The 16789-nt window shown below is 32.0% G+C and overlaps 1 protein-coding gene across 2 annotated transcripts in view; it reads left to right on the top strand.

The window, feature by feature from the left end:
- LOC135129595 (J domain-containing protein) overlaps window positions 1–16789 on the top strand; it is a 34835-nt gene that overhangs the window by 17709 nt on the left and 337 nt on the right. The window contains exons 3-4 of one of the 2 annotated variants that reach the window (XM_064056786.1): window positions 2590–2706; window positions 15984–16172. In XM_064056786.1, coding sequence (XP_063912856.1) covers window positions 2590–2706; window positions 15984–16172 — 306 coding nt within the window. Of the gene's footprint in view, window positions 1–2589; window positions 2707–15983; window positions 16677–16789 lie in introns of those variants that run through there. The other variant, XM_064056787.1, reaches the window with a different exon arrangement.

The raw sequence follows: 16789 nt of genomic DNA, 5'->3' as shown, positions 1-16789 counted from the left end.
ATATTTTCCGTTTTGTCGATTTTCAATGTTTCAGTTTTAATTTTTTTTACTTTCTTGATTTTTTAACATTTCGGTATCTCGACTTTTTGATTCTTCAATTTTGTAATTTCCAAATTTTTTATTTTTCGTTTTCCCCATTTTAGATTTTTCAGTTTCTCGATTATTAAATTCTTTGTTTCTTCAGTTTTTGTTTTGCAATTTATAGTTTTCATTTTAAATATATCATAATTATAATTTTTCAATCTTTCGATTTTAGAATTTTTTCATTTTTCAATTATTCGATTTTTCAGTTTTTCGATTTTTAATTTTTCATTTTCTTGGTTTTAATTTTACAATTTTTCCATGTTTCAATGTTACAGTTTTTCGTACTTTACAATTTTGACGATTCTATAATTTTTCGATTTGACAGTTTCTGGGTTTTCCAATTTTTTCCTTTCCATTGTTTTTTATTTTCTTCGATTTTCCGATTGATAATTTTTTCGTTTCTTTAGTTTTTAGCAATTTTTGATTTTCCACATTTTCGTTTTTTCAGTTTTTGGAATTTCCAGTTCTTCGATTTGGAATTTTTAATTTTTCAATTTTCCGATTTTCAATTTTAGATTTTTTAACTTCTCGTTCCTTCAGTTTTTGAGTTCGAATAAATGAATTTTCGATTTTTGATTTTTGAGATTTTGTATTTTAATTTTTAGATTTTTTAATGTTACAGTTTTTCGACTTTACAACTTTGACGATTTCTCAGTTTCTGGGTTTTCCAATTTTTCCGTTCAGTTGGTTTTTTCCGTGTCTCAACTTTCCGATTAATTAATTTTTGATTTTCCACTTTCTCGATTTTTCAACTTTTCGTTTCTTCAGTTTTTGATTTGCAATTTTTTTAGTTTTCATTATAAATACGTAATTATATTTAAAAAAATTTTCAATTTTTCAATCTTTCGATTTTAGAATTTTCCCATTTTTCAATTATTACATTTTAAAACTTCTTCATTTATTCGAATTTTCAAATTTTTCACAGTTTTGACAATCCCATAGTTTTCCGATTTTAAAGTTTTTGGATTTTCCAATTTTTCGATGCAATTTTTTTGTTCTTTCGAATTTTTTCGATTTTTAAGTTTCTCGAGTTTTGGTTGAAATTTTTTGTTTCTTCGGTTTTTCGATTTGCAACGTTTTGATTTTCCATTTTGATTATGCATTTTTCAATTTTTCGACTTTTCGAATTAAAAAAAAAAAATGCAAAATTAAAAAATCAAAAATTAAATTACGAAAAGGTATAATATAAATATGTGTTGCAAAATAGAAATACTGAAAATTAAAGAAATCGGAAAAAACAGAAGCGTCAAAAATTGGAAAATGGAAAAAATGAAAAATTCACTAAAGGAAAAATTATAAAGTCCAAAGAAACATTGCAAAATAAAGGAAATGAAATCGAGAAAATGGAAACTAAAAAAAATCGGGAAATAAAAAATAAAAATCCTGAACTTGAAAAACTGAGGAAAGGAAAAATGGAAAAATCGAAAAATTAGAAACTGAGAAACTAAAAATTTGAAAAGTGAAAAATTGGGATATCAAAAAATTGGTTGAGGGTAAATTAATCCAAATTTTTCGAATTTTCTTTTTTTATGATAACTTGTTATATTATAAGTTAAAATAAATAGATGTATGTAATATTGAATTAAATGTAAAGAAGCATGTTATGCGTTGTTTCAAGTGAGTTTTTCCATTACAAAATTTTATGATGACGTCATCAAAATTACCAATTTTAGCAGTAATTTTTGAGCCAGCCTGTGTAACAAATTGTAAAATCCATGATAAACCACAATTCCAGACTCATAATATTTTGGATATTTTAGAGGGGATTCAATCGTCAAAATTTTGAGATGACGTCATCAATTTTTGGACGGGATAAACGAAAAATGAAGATTTACCATGATTGATGAAACCTAATTTTTGAATGCTTTTTTAACGCCGAAATTTGCGAGTTTGTCGGGAATTATTCGCAATAATTAATCATGAGTTTGCAGCTCCAACAAGAAAGCGTCTGAACGGCTAACACAAAGTTCGAGTTAAATAAGTCTAATTAAAAAGACGCCCTCCAGTAATTAATTATTAACTAATAAAAGGCGAGACGAGAAAACGTTAATTCAAGGTTTATTATACCAACAAAATTAATTTGCGCCGAAGTGTAAAGACAACAGTTCGAGTCATTCCAAAGCCTTACTACGCCCCCACTCGCGACAATTAAGCACCAATAAGACATCTGCATCCCCCTGAAATATCCGCCAAATAAAATCACAATTACTTTTGATTAGTCCTTGACAGCACTGACAAACAACCCCCTTAAAGCGAAATCGATCTGCGCACCGCTGTGCCATAAAAGCCTTAATGAACCTAAAAGCCCTCTTTTATTGCATCAGCTACTTGAAACAATTTTCCGGCAAAGTTTTTTCATAATTCGATTCCGGTTTATCGGACTTCAGGGACGCGCTTAATATTTTAATAAAGCTCTGAGTAATTGTCGAATTAGGGAGTTTATTTTTCGCTTATTTCTCCTCGGCTGCGTATCTCATTAGACTGATGGGCGTTTTTCAATTTCAGGAAGCCAAAGAAACCCTGTGCGATCCCGAAAAACGCAGCAATTACGACAAGTGGAGGGGCAGCGGAATTTCGATAAGCTACAGACAGTGGTTGGGGATGAAGGAGCACGTACATCAGGTAGCTTTATGGATGTGAACTCGACCATTGCATAAACCCATTCACTTCCATCCCGTCCTGCATTCGGTATCGATCCAGTCGATGAATAACTCGTGATTGCAAACTCGCTCCTGAACTCGATTATAGGCTGATAAATCTGAGAGCGGCGGAGGCTGTGGGGGACAAATCCTGAAGATGGGTGATGGGGTTTGTAGGAAAAATTGGTTGGAGGAGTAAGAGGGTGTCTGTTTTGTCGTAGTTTTTTTTTGGGGTGTCTTGATGACTTCGTGTTGCAGCACTGTTTATTTTACAGAAAGTTAGAGTTTGATTTGATGAGCTTTAATTATTACTTGTATTTGAGTTCAGTTGTCGAGGAACAACACCAGTGAGTGGTGGTCCCTATTTCTCCGCTAGTATTTTAGATCAGTTTATGATCTCTAAATACAAAATAAAATTATGATAATGAAAGAATGTACCTGTTTGTTTAAAACTCTGAAAAAATCTTGCAGGACCCTGGTGTATTACTTTTCAAAGAATTTGAAAAATTCCTCAGAGCCACTCATGTTTTGTTTATGAAAGAGTTTGAAAGAATTTTAGAGTTTCCAGCTGTGTCTTTATTTTAAAGAATGTGACAGAGTCGTTGAAGTCCTTTGTATTTTATTTTTGAAAGTATTTGAAGAAATCTAGGGGGTCCCTGGTGTTTTTTTTTAAGAATGTGGAAAAATCTTGGGGATTTCTGGCATTCTGTCTTCTTGGAGAGATTTGAAAGAATGTTTGGTCCACTAATGATGCGCTTTTTCATATGAAGAAATCTTGGCACGCCTAATTCTCTTTAATATTAAAAATATGTAAGAATCAGAGGTCCCGGTTGTATTCTTTATGAAATTGTTTGAAAGAATCTTGGAGGCTTCTATTTTTTTTTTAAGAATTCGAAAGAATCTTCGTAACTCCTTGTGTCTTATTTTTGAAAGAATTTGAAAAATCCTGGGGCTTCTAGTGTGTTGTTTCTTGAAGCACTTTGAAAGAATGTTGGGTCCCTTAGTATTTTTTTTATGAAGAAATCTTAGAACCTCCAGTCCCTGTTTGTTTCAAAATATGAAAAAATCTTGCACGACGCTGTTGTTTTACTTTTCAAAGAATTTGAAAAATTCCTCAGAGCCACTGATGTTTTATTTATGAAAGAGCTTGAAAGAATTTTAGAGTTTCCAGCTGTGTCTTAATTTTAAAGAATGTGACAGAGTCGTTGAAGTCCTTCGTATTTTATTTTTGAAAGTTTTTGAAGAAATCTAGGGGGTCTCTGGAGTTTTTTTTTTTAAGAATGTGGAAAAATCTTGGGGACTTCTGGTATTCTGTTTTTTTGGACACATTTGAAAGAATTTTAGGTCCACTAATAATACGCTTTTTCATATGAAGAAATCTTGGCTCCCCTAGTTTTCTTTAATATTAAAAATATGAAAGAATCTCAGGTCCCCGTTGTATTATTTTTGAAAGAGTTTGAAAGAATCTTGGAGGCTTCTATTTTTTTTTTAAGAATTCGAAAGAATCTTCGTAACTCCTTGTGTCTTGTTTTTGAAAGAATTTGAAAAATCCTGGGGTTTCTAGTGTGTTATTCCTTGAAACACTTTGATAGAATGTTGGGTCCCTTAGTATTTTTTTTTTATGAAGAAACCTTATAACCTCCAATCCCTGTTTGTTTAAAAATATGAAAAAATCTTGCAGGACTCTGCTGTTTTACTTTTCAAAGAATTTGAAAAATTCCTCAGAGCCACTGATGTTTTGTTTATGAAAGAGTTTGAAAGAATTTTAGAGTTCCAGCTGTGTCTTTATTTTAAAGAATGTGACAGAGTCGTTGAAGTCCTTCGTATTTTATTTTTGAAAGTATTTGAAGAAATCTAGAGGGTCCCTGGTGTTTTTTTTAAGAATGGGGAAAAATCTTGGAGACTTCTGGTATTCTGTTTTTTTGGACAGATTTGAAAGAATCTTGGGTCCACTAATAATTTCGCTTTTTAACATGAAGAAAACTTGGGACCTCTAGTTTCCTTTACTTTTAAAAATATGAAAGAATCTGAGATCCCCGTTGTATTATTTTTGAAAGAGTTTGAAAGAATCTTGGAGGCTTCTAGTCTTTTTTTTAAGAACACGAAAGAATCTTTGTAACTCCTTGTGTCTTATTTTTGAAAGAATTTGAAAAATCCTGGGGCTTCTTACTTACTTACTTACTCACTTTATTGACGGAAAAACATCCTTAAACAATACAAAGAAAAAATGATAAAATCACATGAAAATGTTACAATATTTTAAAATAAGGTTTGCCTTAACTTAGTTTGAAATTTAGGAAATGTATCTGAATAAAAATCAATTCTGCTATAAATAGAATTACAAGTAAATAATATATTATTAAGTGGTGAAAACAACAAATAATTCGTAAAATTAAATTTAATGTAGAACAAGGGAGCTTGTCTAACATTGAACTGAGGAACATAGAAGTTAATAGAATTAAGAAGGTCAGAATCGCACATATTGTTTAAAAGTTTAAACATAAAACAAATTTTGTAAAAATCACGACGTACACTTAATAAAGACAAACTCAAATAAGATTTACTAAGACTAGTAGAATGAGAGACCTTAAGTGGTAATTTGAACAAAATAGATTTGACAAACTTATTTTGAATGCGTTCAATTCTATTCTTATGTACCTGATATATAGGATCCCACAGTATGCACCCATATTCCAAAACTGAACGGACCAATGATGAATATAATACTAGAGAAGTACGAATATCATTAAAATCATGACAGTATCTCTTTATACACCCTAATACTTTATTAGCTTTTGAGACAATATATTCACAATGCAGGACAAAAGATAATTTGCTGTCTAAAATGATACCAAGGTCTTTTACGGAAGAAACAACTTTTAAGGAATTATTGTCAATAGCATAACACGGAATTGATGCCAGAATTTTACGACTAAAACATATTACTTGACATTTGCTATAATTTAATTTCATTAAGTTATCCTTACACCACAGTGAGAGAGAATCTAAGTCGCTTTGCAGTAAAAACATATCGTTACTATCCCTAATAGTTTTAAATATTTTTAAATCATCAGCGAACAGGCTAAAATTACATTTGAGTATATTAGACACATCATTTATATAAATGGAAAAGAGCAAAGGCCCGAGAATTGACCCTTGTGGGACCCCAGAGGTAATAATCTGCGAAGACGAGAAGCAATTTTTGAATTTCACAATCTGGGATCGATCATCAAGGTAACTAGTAAACCATAGAAGTAGATGACCAGAGACACCATAAGCGCTAAGTTTATTTATTAATATTTTATGGCTAATTTTGTCAAAGGCCTTGCTGAGGTCAGTATACACAGTGTGAACTTCAGCACCCTCAGAAAATGACTTAATAACATTATCAGTAAAACTTAACAAATTAGTTATAATTGACCTTTTACGAAAAAAACCATGCTGATTCAAAGAGATAATATTTTTAAAAGCATAAGAAATATGAGTGTATACTTTCGATTCCAATATCTTACAAGGTGTTGATAGGATGGAAACAGGCCTATAATTTTCAATGGAAGACTTACTACCTGCTTTATGTATAGGTACAACATGAGTCACCTTCCATAATGACGGAAACTTACCAGATTGTAATGATAAATTGAACAACAATTGCAGCGGTAATGCTAAAGACTTACCACAGTTCTTATAAAATTTTGGAGGAACGAAATCAGGACCAGCTCCCTTGTTAGAATCAATCATATCTAACGCACTTTAAACATCTGTCAAGTGAATGTTAATTTTATCAATATTAACCACTGAATCAAAAACAGCATTAAAATTAGGATTAATAACGTTACAATATACAGAGCCAAAGTAATTACTAAAACATTGACAAATATCAATATCATTATAAAAAATTTCATTGCCCAATCTCATTGGCAGTGGCATTTGACAGTTAGATTTTGTGCGGATAAATTTTCAAAAGCTACTGGGATTTAACAACAAATCATTCTGAATATTAGAGATATGTTCACTATACGCATTCTTAATCATAACTTTACATAAACTTCTCAAATTTGCAAATTTCACATAGCCTGTATTAGTACTAGTTCTTTTAAATTGCTTGTGAGCAATTTTCTTTGCCTTTATAAGATTTATAATATCACGACTAAACCACTTGGGATCCGAAGAAGTTACTTTGCGTTTGACTGGTACAAATTGCTCACAAGCAGCATGTACATGTTCATAGAAAATATTTATTTCTAGTGTGTTGTTCCTTGAAACACTTTGAAAGAATGTTGGGTCCCTTAGTATTTTTTTTATGAAGAAATCTTAGAACCTCCAGTCCCTGTTTGTTTAAAAATATGAAAAAATCTTGCAGGACCCTGCTGTTTTACTTTTCAAAGAATTTGAAAAATTCCTCAGAGTCTTTGATGCTTTGTTTATGAAAGAGTTTGAAAGAATTTTAGAGTATCCAGCTGTGTCTTTATTTTAAAGAATGTGACAGAGTCGTTGAAGTCCTTCTTATTTTATTTTTGAAAGTATTTGAAGAAATCTAGGGGGTCCCTGGTGTTTTTTTTAAGAATGGGGAAAAATCTTGGGGATTTCTGGCATTTTGTCTTCTTGGAGAGATTTGAAATAATGTTTGGTCCACTAATAATGCGTTTTTTCATATGGAGAAATCTTGGCACCCCTAGTTCTCTTTAATTTTAAAAATATGGAAGAGTCTGAGGTCCCCGTTGTATTATTTTTGAAAGAGTTTGAAAGAATCTTGGAGGCTTCTAGTCTTTTTTTAAGAATACGAAAGAATCTTCGTAACTCCTTGTGTCTTATTTTTGAAAGAATTTGAAAAATTCTGGGGCTTCTAGTGTGTTGTTTTTTGAAACATTTTGAAAGAATGTTGGGTCCCTTAGTATTTTTTTCTTATGAAGAAATCTTAGAACCTCCAGTCCCCGTTTGTTAAAAAATATGAAAAAATCTTGCACGACCCTGCTGTTTTACTTTTCAAAGAATTTGAAAAATTCCTCATAGCTTCTGATGTTTTGTTTATGAAAGAGTTTGAAAGAATTTTAGAGTTTCCAGCTGTGTCTTTATTTTAAAGAATGTGACAGAGTCGTTGAAGTCCTTCTTATTTTAATTTTGAAAGTATTTGAAGAAATCTAGAGGGTCCCTGGTGTTTTTTTTAAGAATGGGGAAAAATCTTGGAGACTTCTGGTATTCTGTTTTTTTGGACACATTTGAAAGAATGTTTGATCCACTTATAATACGCTTTTTCATATGGAGAAATCTTGGCACCCCTAGTTCTCTTTAATTTTAAAAATATGAAAGAGTCTGAGGTCCCCGTTGTATTATTTTTGAAAGAGTTTGAAAGAATCTTGGAGGCTTCTAGTCTTTTTTTAAGAATACGAAAGAATCTTCGTAACTCCTTGTGTCTTATTTTTGAAAGAATTTGAAAAATCCTGGGGCTTCTAGTGTGTTGTTTCTTGAAACACTTTGAAAGAATGTTGGGTCCCTTGGTATTTTTTTTTTATGAAGAAATTTTAGAACCTCCAGTCCCTGTTTGTTTAAAAATATGAAAAAAATCTTGTAGGACACTGCTGTTTTACTGTTCAAAGAATTTGAAAAATTCCTCAGAGTCTTTGATGCTTTGTTTATGAAAGAGTTTGAAAGAATTTTAGAGTATCCAGCTGTGTCTTTATTTTAAAGAATGGGACAGAGTCGTTGAAGTCCTTCGTATTTTATTTTTGAAAGTATTTGAAGGAATCTAGGGGGTCCCTGGTGTTTTTTTTTTTAAGAATGGGGAATAATCTTGGGGATTTCTGGCATTCTGTCTTCTTGGAGAGATTTGAAAGAATGTTTGGTCCACTAATAACGCGCTTTTTCATATGAAGCAATCTTGGCACCTCTAGTTTTCTTTAATTTTAAAAATATGAAAGAATCTGAGGTCCCTGTTGTATTATTTTTGAAAGAGTTTGAAAGAATCTTGGAGGCTTCTAGTCTTTTTTTTAAGAATACGAAAGAATCTTCGTAATTCTTTGTGTTATATTTTTGAAAGAATTTGAAAAATCCTGGGGCTTCTAGTGTGTTGTTTCTTGAAACACTTTGAAAGAATGTTGGGTCCCTTACTATTTTTTTTATGAATAAATCTTAGAACCTCCAGTCCCTGTTTGTTTAAAAATATGAAAAAATCTTGCAGGACACTGCTGTTTTAGTTTTCAAAGAATTTGAAAAATTCCTCAGAGCCTTTGATGTTTTGTTTATGAAAGAGTTTGAAAGAATTTTAGAGTCTCCAGCTGTGTCTTTATTTTAAAGAATGTGACAGAGTCGTTGAAGTCCTTCGTATTTTATTTTTGAAAGTATTTGAAGAAATCTTGGGGGTCCCTGGTGTTTTTTTTTAAGAATGTAGAAAAATCTTGGGGACTTCTGGTATTCTGTTTTTTTTTTTGGACACATTTGAAAGAATTTTGGGTCCACTAATAATACGCTTTTTCGTATGAAGAACTCTTGGCTCCCCTAATTTTCTTTTATTTTAAAATTATGAAAGAATCTGAGGTCCCTGTTGTATTATTTTTGAAAGAGTTTGAAAGAATCTTGGAGCCTTCTACTCTTTTTTTTAAGAATACGAAAGAATCTTCGTAACTTCTTGTGTTTTATTTTTGAAAGAATTTGAAAAGATCTTGGGGCTTCTAGTGTGTCGTTTCTTGAGACACTTTGAAGGAATGTTGGGTCCCCTAGTATTTTTTTATTATGAAGAAATCTTAGAACCTCCAGTCCATCTTTGTTTAAAAATATGAAAAAATCTTGCAGGACTCTGCTGTCTTACTTTTCAAAGAATTTGAAAAATTCCTCAGAGCCACTGATGTTTTGTTTATGAAAGAGCTTGAAAGAATTTTAGAGTCTCCAGTTGTGTCTTTATTTTAAAGAATGTGACAGAGTCGTTGAAGTCCTTTTTAATTTATTTTTGAAAGTATTTGAAGAAATCTAGGGGGTTCCTGGTGTTTTTTTAAGAATGTGGAAAAATCTTGAGGATTTCTGGCATTCTGTCTTCTTGGAGAGATGTGAAAGAATGTTTGGTCCACTAATAATGCGCTTTTTCATATGAAGAAATCTTGGCACCCCTAGTTCTCTTTAATTTTAAAAATATGAAAGAATCTGAGGTCCCTGTTGTATTATTTTTGAAAGAGTTTGAAAAAATCTTGGAGGCTTCTAGTCTTTTTTTTAAGAATACGAAAGAATCTTCGTAACTCTTTGTGTTATATTTTTGAAAGAATTTGAAAAATCCTGGGGCTTCTAGTGTGTTGTTTCTTGAAACACTTTGAAAGAATGTTGGGTCCCTTAGTATTTTTTTTATGAAGAAATCTTAGAACCTCCAGTCCCTGTTTGTTTAAAAATATGAAAAAATCTTGCACGACCCTGCTGTTCTACTTTTCAAAGAATTTGAAAAATTCCTCAGAGTCTTTGATGCTTTGTTTATGAAAGAGTTTGAAAGAATTTTAGAGTATCCAGCTGTGTCTTTATTTTAAAGAATGGGACAGAGTCGTTGAAGTCCTTCGTATTTTGTTTTTGAAAGTATTTGAAGAAATCTAGGGGGTCCCTGGTGTTTCTCTTTTAAGAATGTGGAAAAATCTTGAAGACTTCTGGTATTCTGTTTTTTTGGACACATTTGAAAGAATTTTGGGTCCACTAATAATACGCTTTTTCATATGAAGAAATCGTGGCTCCCCTAGTTTTCTTTGATTTTAAAAATATGAAAGAATCTGAGGTCCCCGTTGTATTATTTTTGAAAGGCTTTTAAAAGGATCTTGGAGGCTTCTAGTCTTTTTTTTAAGAATACGAAAGAATCTTCGTAACTTTTTGTCTTCTTTTTGAAATAATTTGAAAAATCCTGGGGATTCTAGTGTGCTGTTCCTTGAAACTCTTTGAAAAAATGTTGGGTCCCTTAGTAGTCCCTGTTTGTTTAAAAAAGATGAATAAAATCTTGCGGGACACTGCTGTTTTACTTTTCAAAGAATTTGAAAAATTCCTCAGAGCCACTGATGTTTTGTTTATGAAAGAGTTTGAAAGAATTTTAGAGTTCCAGCTGTGTCTTTATTTTAAAGAATGTGACAGAGTCGTTGAAGTCCTTCGTATTTTATTTTTGAAAGTATTTGAAGAAATCTAGGGGGTCCCAGGTGTTTTTTTTTTAAGAATGGGGAAAAATCTTGGGGATTTCTGGCATTCTGTCTTCTTGGAGAGATTTGAAAGAATGTTTGGTCCACTAATAATACGCTTTTTCATATGAAGAAATTTTGGCACTCCAAGTTTTCTTTAATTTTAAAAATATGAAAGAATCTGAGGTCCTCGTGTATTATTTTTGAAAGAGTTTGAAAGAATCTTGGAGGCTTCTAGTCTTTTTATGAGAATACGAAGAATCTTAGTAACTCCTTGTGTGTTATTTTTGAAAGAATTAAAAAAATCTTGAGGGCCCCAAGTTTCTTGTTGTTGAGAATGTGGAAACATCTTCGGGAATCCTTGTGTTTTAATTTTGAAAGAATTTGAAAAATTCCTCGAGACCCTGGCATTTTGATTTTGAAAGAGTTTGAAAGAATCTTAGGTTTCCTAACGTTTCTATTTTAAAAAATATGAAAGAGGTGTTTAGGTTCTTCTATTTTATTTTTGAAAGAAAGTGAAGAAATCTAGGAGGCCCCTGGTGTCTCCCATTTTTAAGAGTGTGAAAGAATCTTCGGGAATCTGGTGTTTTGTTTTTCAAAGTATTTGAAAAGATCTTGGGGGCTTCTGGTGTTTTGTATTTTGAAAGAGTTTGAAAGAATGTTGGGTCCACTAGTAATATTAATTTTACTATAAAGAAAACTTCGGATCCCAAGTTTCATTGCTTTTAAAAAAATATGAAAGAGTCTTCGAGATCGCTGTTGTATTATTTTTGAAACAGTTTGAAAGAATATTAGTGAAGAAATCCTGAGACACCTGGTTTCCTTCATTTTTAAGAATTTGAAAGAGTTGTTTCTAGGCTCCTCTTATTTTATTTTTGAAAGAAAATGAAGAAATCTTGTGGGCCTCTAGTGTCTTTCTTTAAGAAAGTGAAATAATATTCGAGAGTCCTTTGTTTTTGAATGAATTTGAAAAGATGTTTGGGACTCCTAGTATTATATTTTTTGAAATAGTTTGGACAAATGTTGATTCCCCTAGTAATATTATTTTTAATATGAAGAAGTCTTCGGATCCTTAGTTTGCTTTAGTTTTAAAAAAATCTGAAAGAATTTTTCTTAGAGGTCTATGTTGTATTATTTTTGAAAGAGTTTGAAAGAATTTGCGGAAATCTTGAGGGTCTTAGTATATATATTTTTTTGAGAATGTGAAATAATTCTCGGGACTTCTTGTGTTTTGTATTTGAAAGAATTTGAAAAGATTTTGATTTTTTGTTGTTTGGTTTTTTGAAAGAGTTTGAAAGAATATTGGGTTCCCTAGTATTTTTTATACGAAGAACTCTTGAGATTCCTATAGTTTCCTTTATTTTTAGGAATATGAAAAAATTTTGAGGGTCCCTGATGTTTTATTTTTGAAAGAATTGGAATAGTTTCTCTAGACACTTGTAATTTATTTTTGAAAGAGTTCGAAAGAATCTTAGGTTTCCTAAGGGGCAATTCTGAATCAAAGTTGTTAAATTTAAAGGGTGTTAAATTGCAAATTTCCATAGTAACGAGTTAAATTCGTAAATCTGATTGGATGTTTATTTTTTAACAACCTTTAAATTTTAACAGGTTTGATTCAGAATTGGGCCTCTAGTGTCCTTATTTTAAAGATTGCGAAAGAGTTGTTGGGACTCCTCTTATTCCATTTTTGAAAGAAAATGTAGAAATCTTGTGGGCCTCTAGTGTCTTTCTTTAAGAAAGTGAAAGAATCTTCGGGAATCCTTGTGTTTAGTTTTTGAAAGAATTTGAAGAGATCTTTGGGGCTTTTAGTATTATGTTTTTGAAACAGTTTGGAAGAATGTTCGGATCCCCAGTTTCCTCTATTAAAAAAAAAACTGAAAGAATTTTTATTAGAGGTTTATGTTGTATTATTTTTGAAAGAATTTGGAGAAACCTTGAGGGCCCCTAGCGTCTTTTTTTTTTGAGAATGTTAGAGAATCTTCGGGACTTTTTGTGTTTTGTATTTCAAGGAATTTGAGGGCTTCTGTTGTTTGGTTTTTTGAAAGTGTTTGAGAGAATATTGTGTTCCCTAGTATTTTTTATACGAAGAAATCTTGAGATCCCTATCGTTTCCTTTATTTTTAGGAATATGAAAAAATTTTGAGGGTTCCTGATGTTTTATTTTTGAAAGAATTTGGAATAGTTCCTATAGACACTTGTATTTTTTTTATGAAACAATTTGAAAGAATCTTAGGGTTCCTAGTGTCTTTATTTTAAAGAGTGCGAAAGAGTTGTTGGGGCTCCTCCTATTCCATTTTTGAAAAAAAATTTAGAAATCTTGTGGGTCTCTAGTGTCTTTTTTTTTGAGAATGTCAGAGAATCTTCGGGACTTTTTGTGTTTTGTATTTCAAAGAATTTGAGGGCTTCTGTTGTTTGGTTTTTTGAAATTGTTTGAAAGAATATTGTGTTCTTTACAATTTTTTATACGAAGAAATCTTGAGATCCCTATAGTTTCCTTTATTTTTAGGAATATGGAAAAATCTTGAGGGTCCTTGATGTTTTATTTTTGAAAGAATTGGAATAGTTCCTATCGACACGTATTTTGTTTTTGAAACAGTTTGAAAGAATCTTAGGTTTCCTAGTGTCTTTATTTTAAAGATTGCGAAAGAGTTGTTGGGGCTCCTCTTATTCCATTTTTGGAAGAAAATGTAGAAATCTTGTGGGCCTCTAGTGTATTTCTTGAAGAAAGTGAAAGAATCTTCGGAAATCCTTGTGTTTAGTTTTTGAAAGAATTTGAAAAGATCTTTGGGGGATTTCGTATTATGTGTTTGAAATAGTTTGGAAGAATGTTCGGATCCCCAGTTTCCTCTATTTAAAAAAAAACTGAAAGAATTTTTCTTAGAGGTCAATGTTGTATTATTTTTGAAAGAATTTGGAGAAATCTTGAGCGCCCCTAGTGTCTTTTTTTTGAGAATGTTAGAGAATCTTCGGGACTTTTTGTGTTTTGTATTTCAAAGAATTTGAGGGCTTCTGTTGTTTGGTTTTTTGAAATTGTTTGAAAGAATATTGTGTTCCCTAGTATTTTTATACGAAGAAATCTTGAGATCCCTATAGTTTCCTTTATTTTTGGGAATATGAAAAAATCTTAAGGGTCCCTGATGTTTTATTTTTGAAAGAATTGGAATAGTTCCTATCGACACTTGTATTTTGTTTTTGAAACAGTTTGAAAGAATCTTAGGTTTCCTAGTGTCTTTATTTTAAAGATTGCGAAAGAGTTGTTGGGGCTCCTCTTATTCCATTTTTGAAAGAAAATGTAGAAAACTTGCGGGCCTCTAGTGTCTTTCTTGAAGAAAGTGAAAGAATCTTCGGGAATCCTTGTGTTTATTTTTTGAAAGAATTTGAAAAGATCTTTCGGGGCTTTTAGTATTATGTTTTTGAAACAGTTTGGAAGAGTGTTCGGATCCCTGTTTCCTCTATTAAAAAAAAAACCGAAAGAATTTTTCTTAGACGTCTATGTTGTATTATTTTTGAAAGAATTTTGAGAAATCTTGAGGGCCCCTAGTGTCTTTTTTTTGAGAATGTTAGAGAATCTTCGGGACTTTTTGTGTTTCACACTTCAAAGAATTTGAGGGCTTCTGTTGTTTGGTTTTTTGAAATTGTTTGAAAGAATATTGTGTTCCCTAGTATTTTTTATATGAAGAAATCTTGAGATCTCTATAGTTTCCTTTATTTTTAGGAATATGAAAAAATCTTGAGGGTCCCTGATGTTTTATTTTTGAAAGAATTGAAACAGTTTCTCTAGACACTTGTATTTTTTTTTTAAACAGTTTGAAAGAATCTTAGGTTTCCTAGTGTTTTTATTTTAAAGATTGCGAAAGAGTTGTTGGGGCTCCTCTTATTCCATTTTTGAAAGAAAATGTAGAAATCTTGTGGGCCTCTAGTGTCTTTCTTTAAGAAAGTGAAAGAATCTTCGGGAATCCTTGTGTTTAGTTTTTGAAAGAATTTGAAAAGATCTTTGGGGGGTGTTAGTATTATGTTTTTGAAACAGTTTGGAAGAATGTTCGGATCCCAGTTTCCCCTATGTATATGTGTTTTGTACTTGAAAGGATCTTGGGTCCCTTAGTACCCCAAGTTTCTTTTATTTTAAAGAAGATGAAAGAATCTTGAGGGTCCGTTATGTATGTATTTTGTTTTTAAAAAGTTTAAAAGTTTCTTTATTTTAAAGAATGTGAAAAAAATCGTTGGGGCTCCTTATATTTTTATTTTTGAAAGAATTTTAAAACAAATTTGGGACCCCTTATGTTTTTTGAAAAAAAAAAATGCTTTCAGTATTATTATTTTTTTCTTTTTCCAATTTAAAAGATTTGAAATAGATACAGAGAAGAGTTTACTTCGAAAATTTGTTTGCAATTATCTGTCTCGGATCCTTTTTATCACCGGTCGAAGTAATACTGGTTACATATTTTGAAACGAAAATGAATACAATGGAACATTGTCAATCGCAACTTTGTAAAGATAACAGATAACTGTTATTCTATGATATAAATTTGTTTTTTTTAATAAAAATTAAAAATATTCGTTATCACAGTATTAAGCAATAGGTGAAGGGTAACGTATTATGAAGTTATTTTATCTAAAAACTATTATTATTTGTTTAGAATCAAAATTTAACAATAGACCGTGCAAAATTTTAGCAAACTTCAATATAATAACTAATAAGTAACTACTTTAATTGTTGTTGTTACAAAAAATAACACTAAACTAACATAGTTTGCCCTGTTTTCTTTCAAAATTCTCAAAAACTGAGTTCGGTGTAGCAACAACCTTAATTTATATTCCACTGCCACGTAAATTAACTACTTAATTGGACACCTCTTTCATTTTTTAAACACTCTGTAGCAACAAAAAACACATTTAGTCATCTGTTTTGCAATTAACCAAAAAAACTAACTCGTTTTCCCATTACGCTAACTCTGGCATTTACATATCAATTTAGGCCGACACCGAATTAATTTAAACACTCCGCCGCCAGCCAGACAGCGAATTAATTATCATTTAACATACACGCGTCAACTGTGAAACTGTTGCTGAATGTACAAAATAAACAAACTTGACATTAAACTCGGCTTTTACTCATTCTATTCTTTTTCAGTCCATGCACTGGAGCACGCCCAAGACCAAAGACCGCATGCTGGAGAGCGGCGGCTCGTCCGGCCCGTCCAGCCTGGGGGCGGGCGGCGTGTCGGCGGCGCAGCGACGGGCCTCCGAGGGCGGCGCCAACCTGCACTGGACCGGGCGCGGCGGCACCGGCTCGGCCTGGGGCACCGAAGCGCCAAGCGAGGTTGTCAGTAAATTCCGCAACTACGAAATCTAAGATGTCTAGTCGTATATGTACCACGTGACCATCCTCTAGTTAGACCTAAGTATATGGATGTTCAAGGTCGAGGACTGTCTCGATCGACTGTTTGGTGTTTTCTGGATTTCCCCCCTTGTTGTCGACATATCAGTTTGTTTTGTTGTTGATGGGATCAATCGGACCAATCAAATCTGCTGCTACTTTTAATGTGATATTAGTTTCGTGAAGTAGGTGGGTGATTGTGTGAAGGTGCGTCCGTATGTGGACGCGGCTTGTCGACGCATGCTTTGTTTTCTTTGTGGTTTAGTTGCTTGCAGATACACCCGTTCCTATCAGGGTACATGCACAAATCCACCCTCTACACTATTTTTTGATAAGTGTTTACGATAAATCATATTTTAATTAATGTTATTATCGAATCATATGACTATAAGTATTTATAAATGTTATATGGAAATCAATAAATTATGGTTATACGTTGTAGTAACATTTGGTCAGTTGGTAGCACCTTTCCAGATCCTGGGCATGCGCACAACGAATTGTCCGCCATTTTGTGCTATTAAACAAAATGGCGGGCCACTCTACTGCTAGAAGCTAAAGAG

This window comes from Zophobas morio, unplaced genomic scaffold (assembly GCF_036711695.1).
Source record: "Zophobas morio isolate AGI-343-1 ecotype UQ-CSIRO unplaced genomic scaffold, CSIRO_AGI_Zmor_V1 ptg000016l, whole genome shotgun sequence".
Classification (NCBI taxonomy): Eukaryota; Metazoa; Arthropoda; class Insecta; order Coleoptera; family Tenebrionidae; genus Zophobas; species Zophobas morio.
This window is presented reverse-complemented; position numbering and strand designations above follow the sequence as displayed.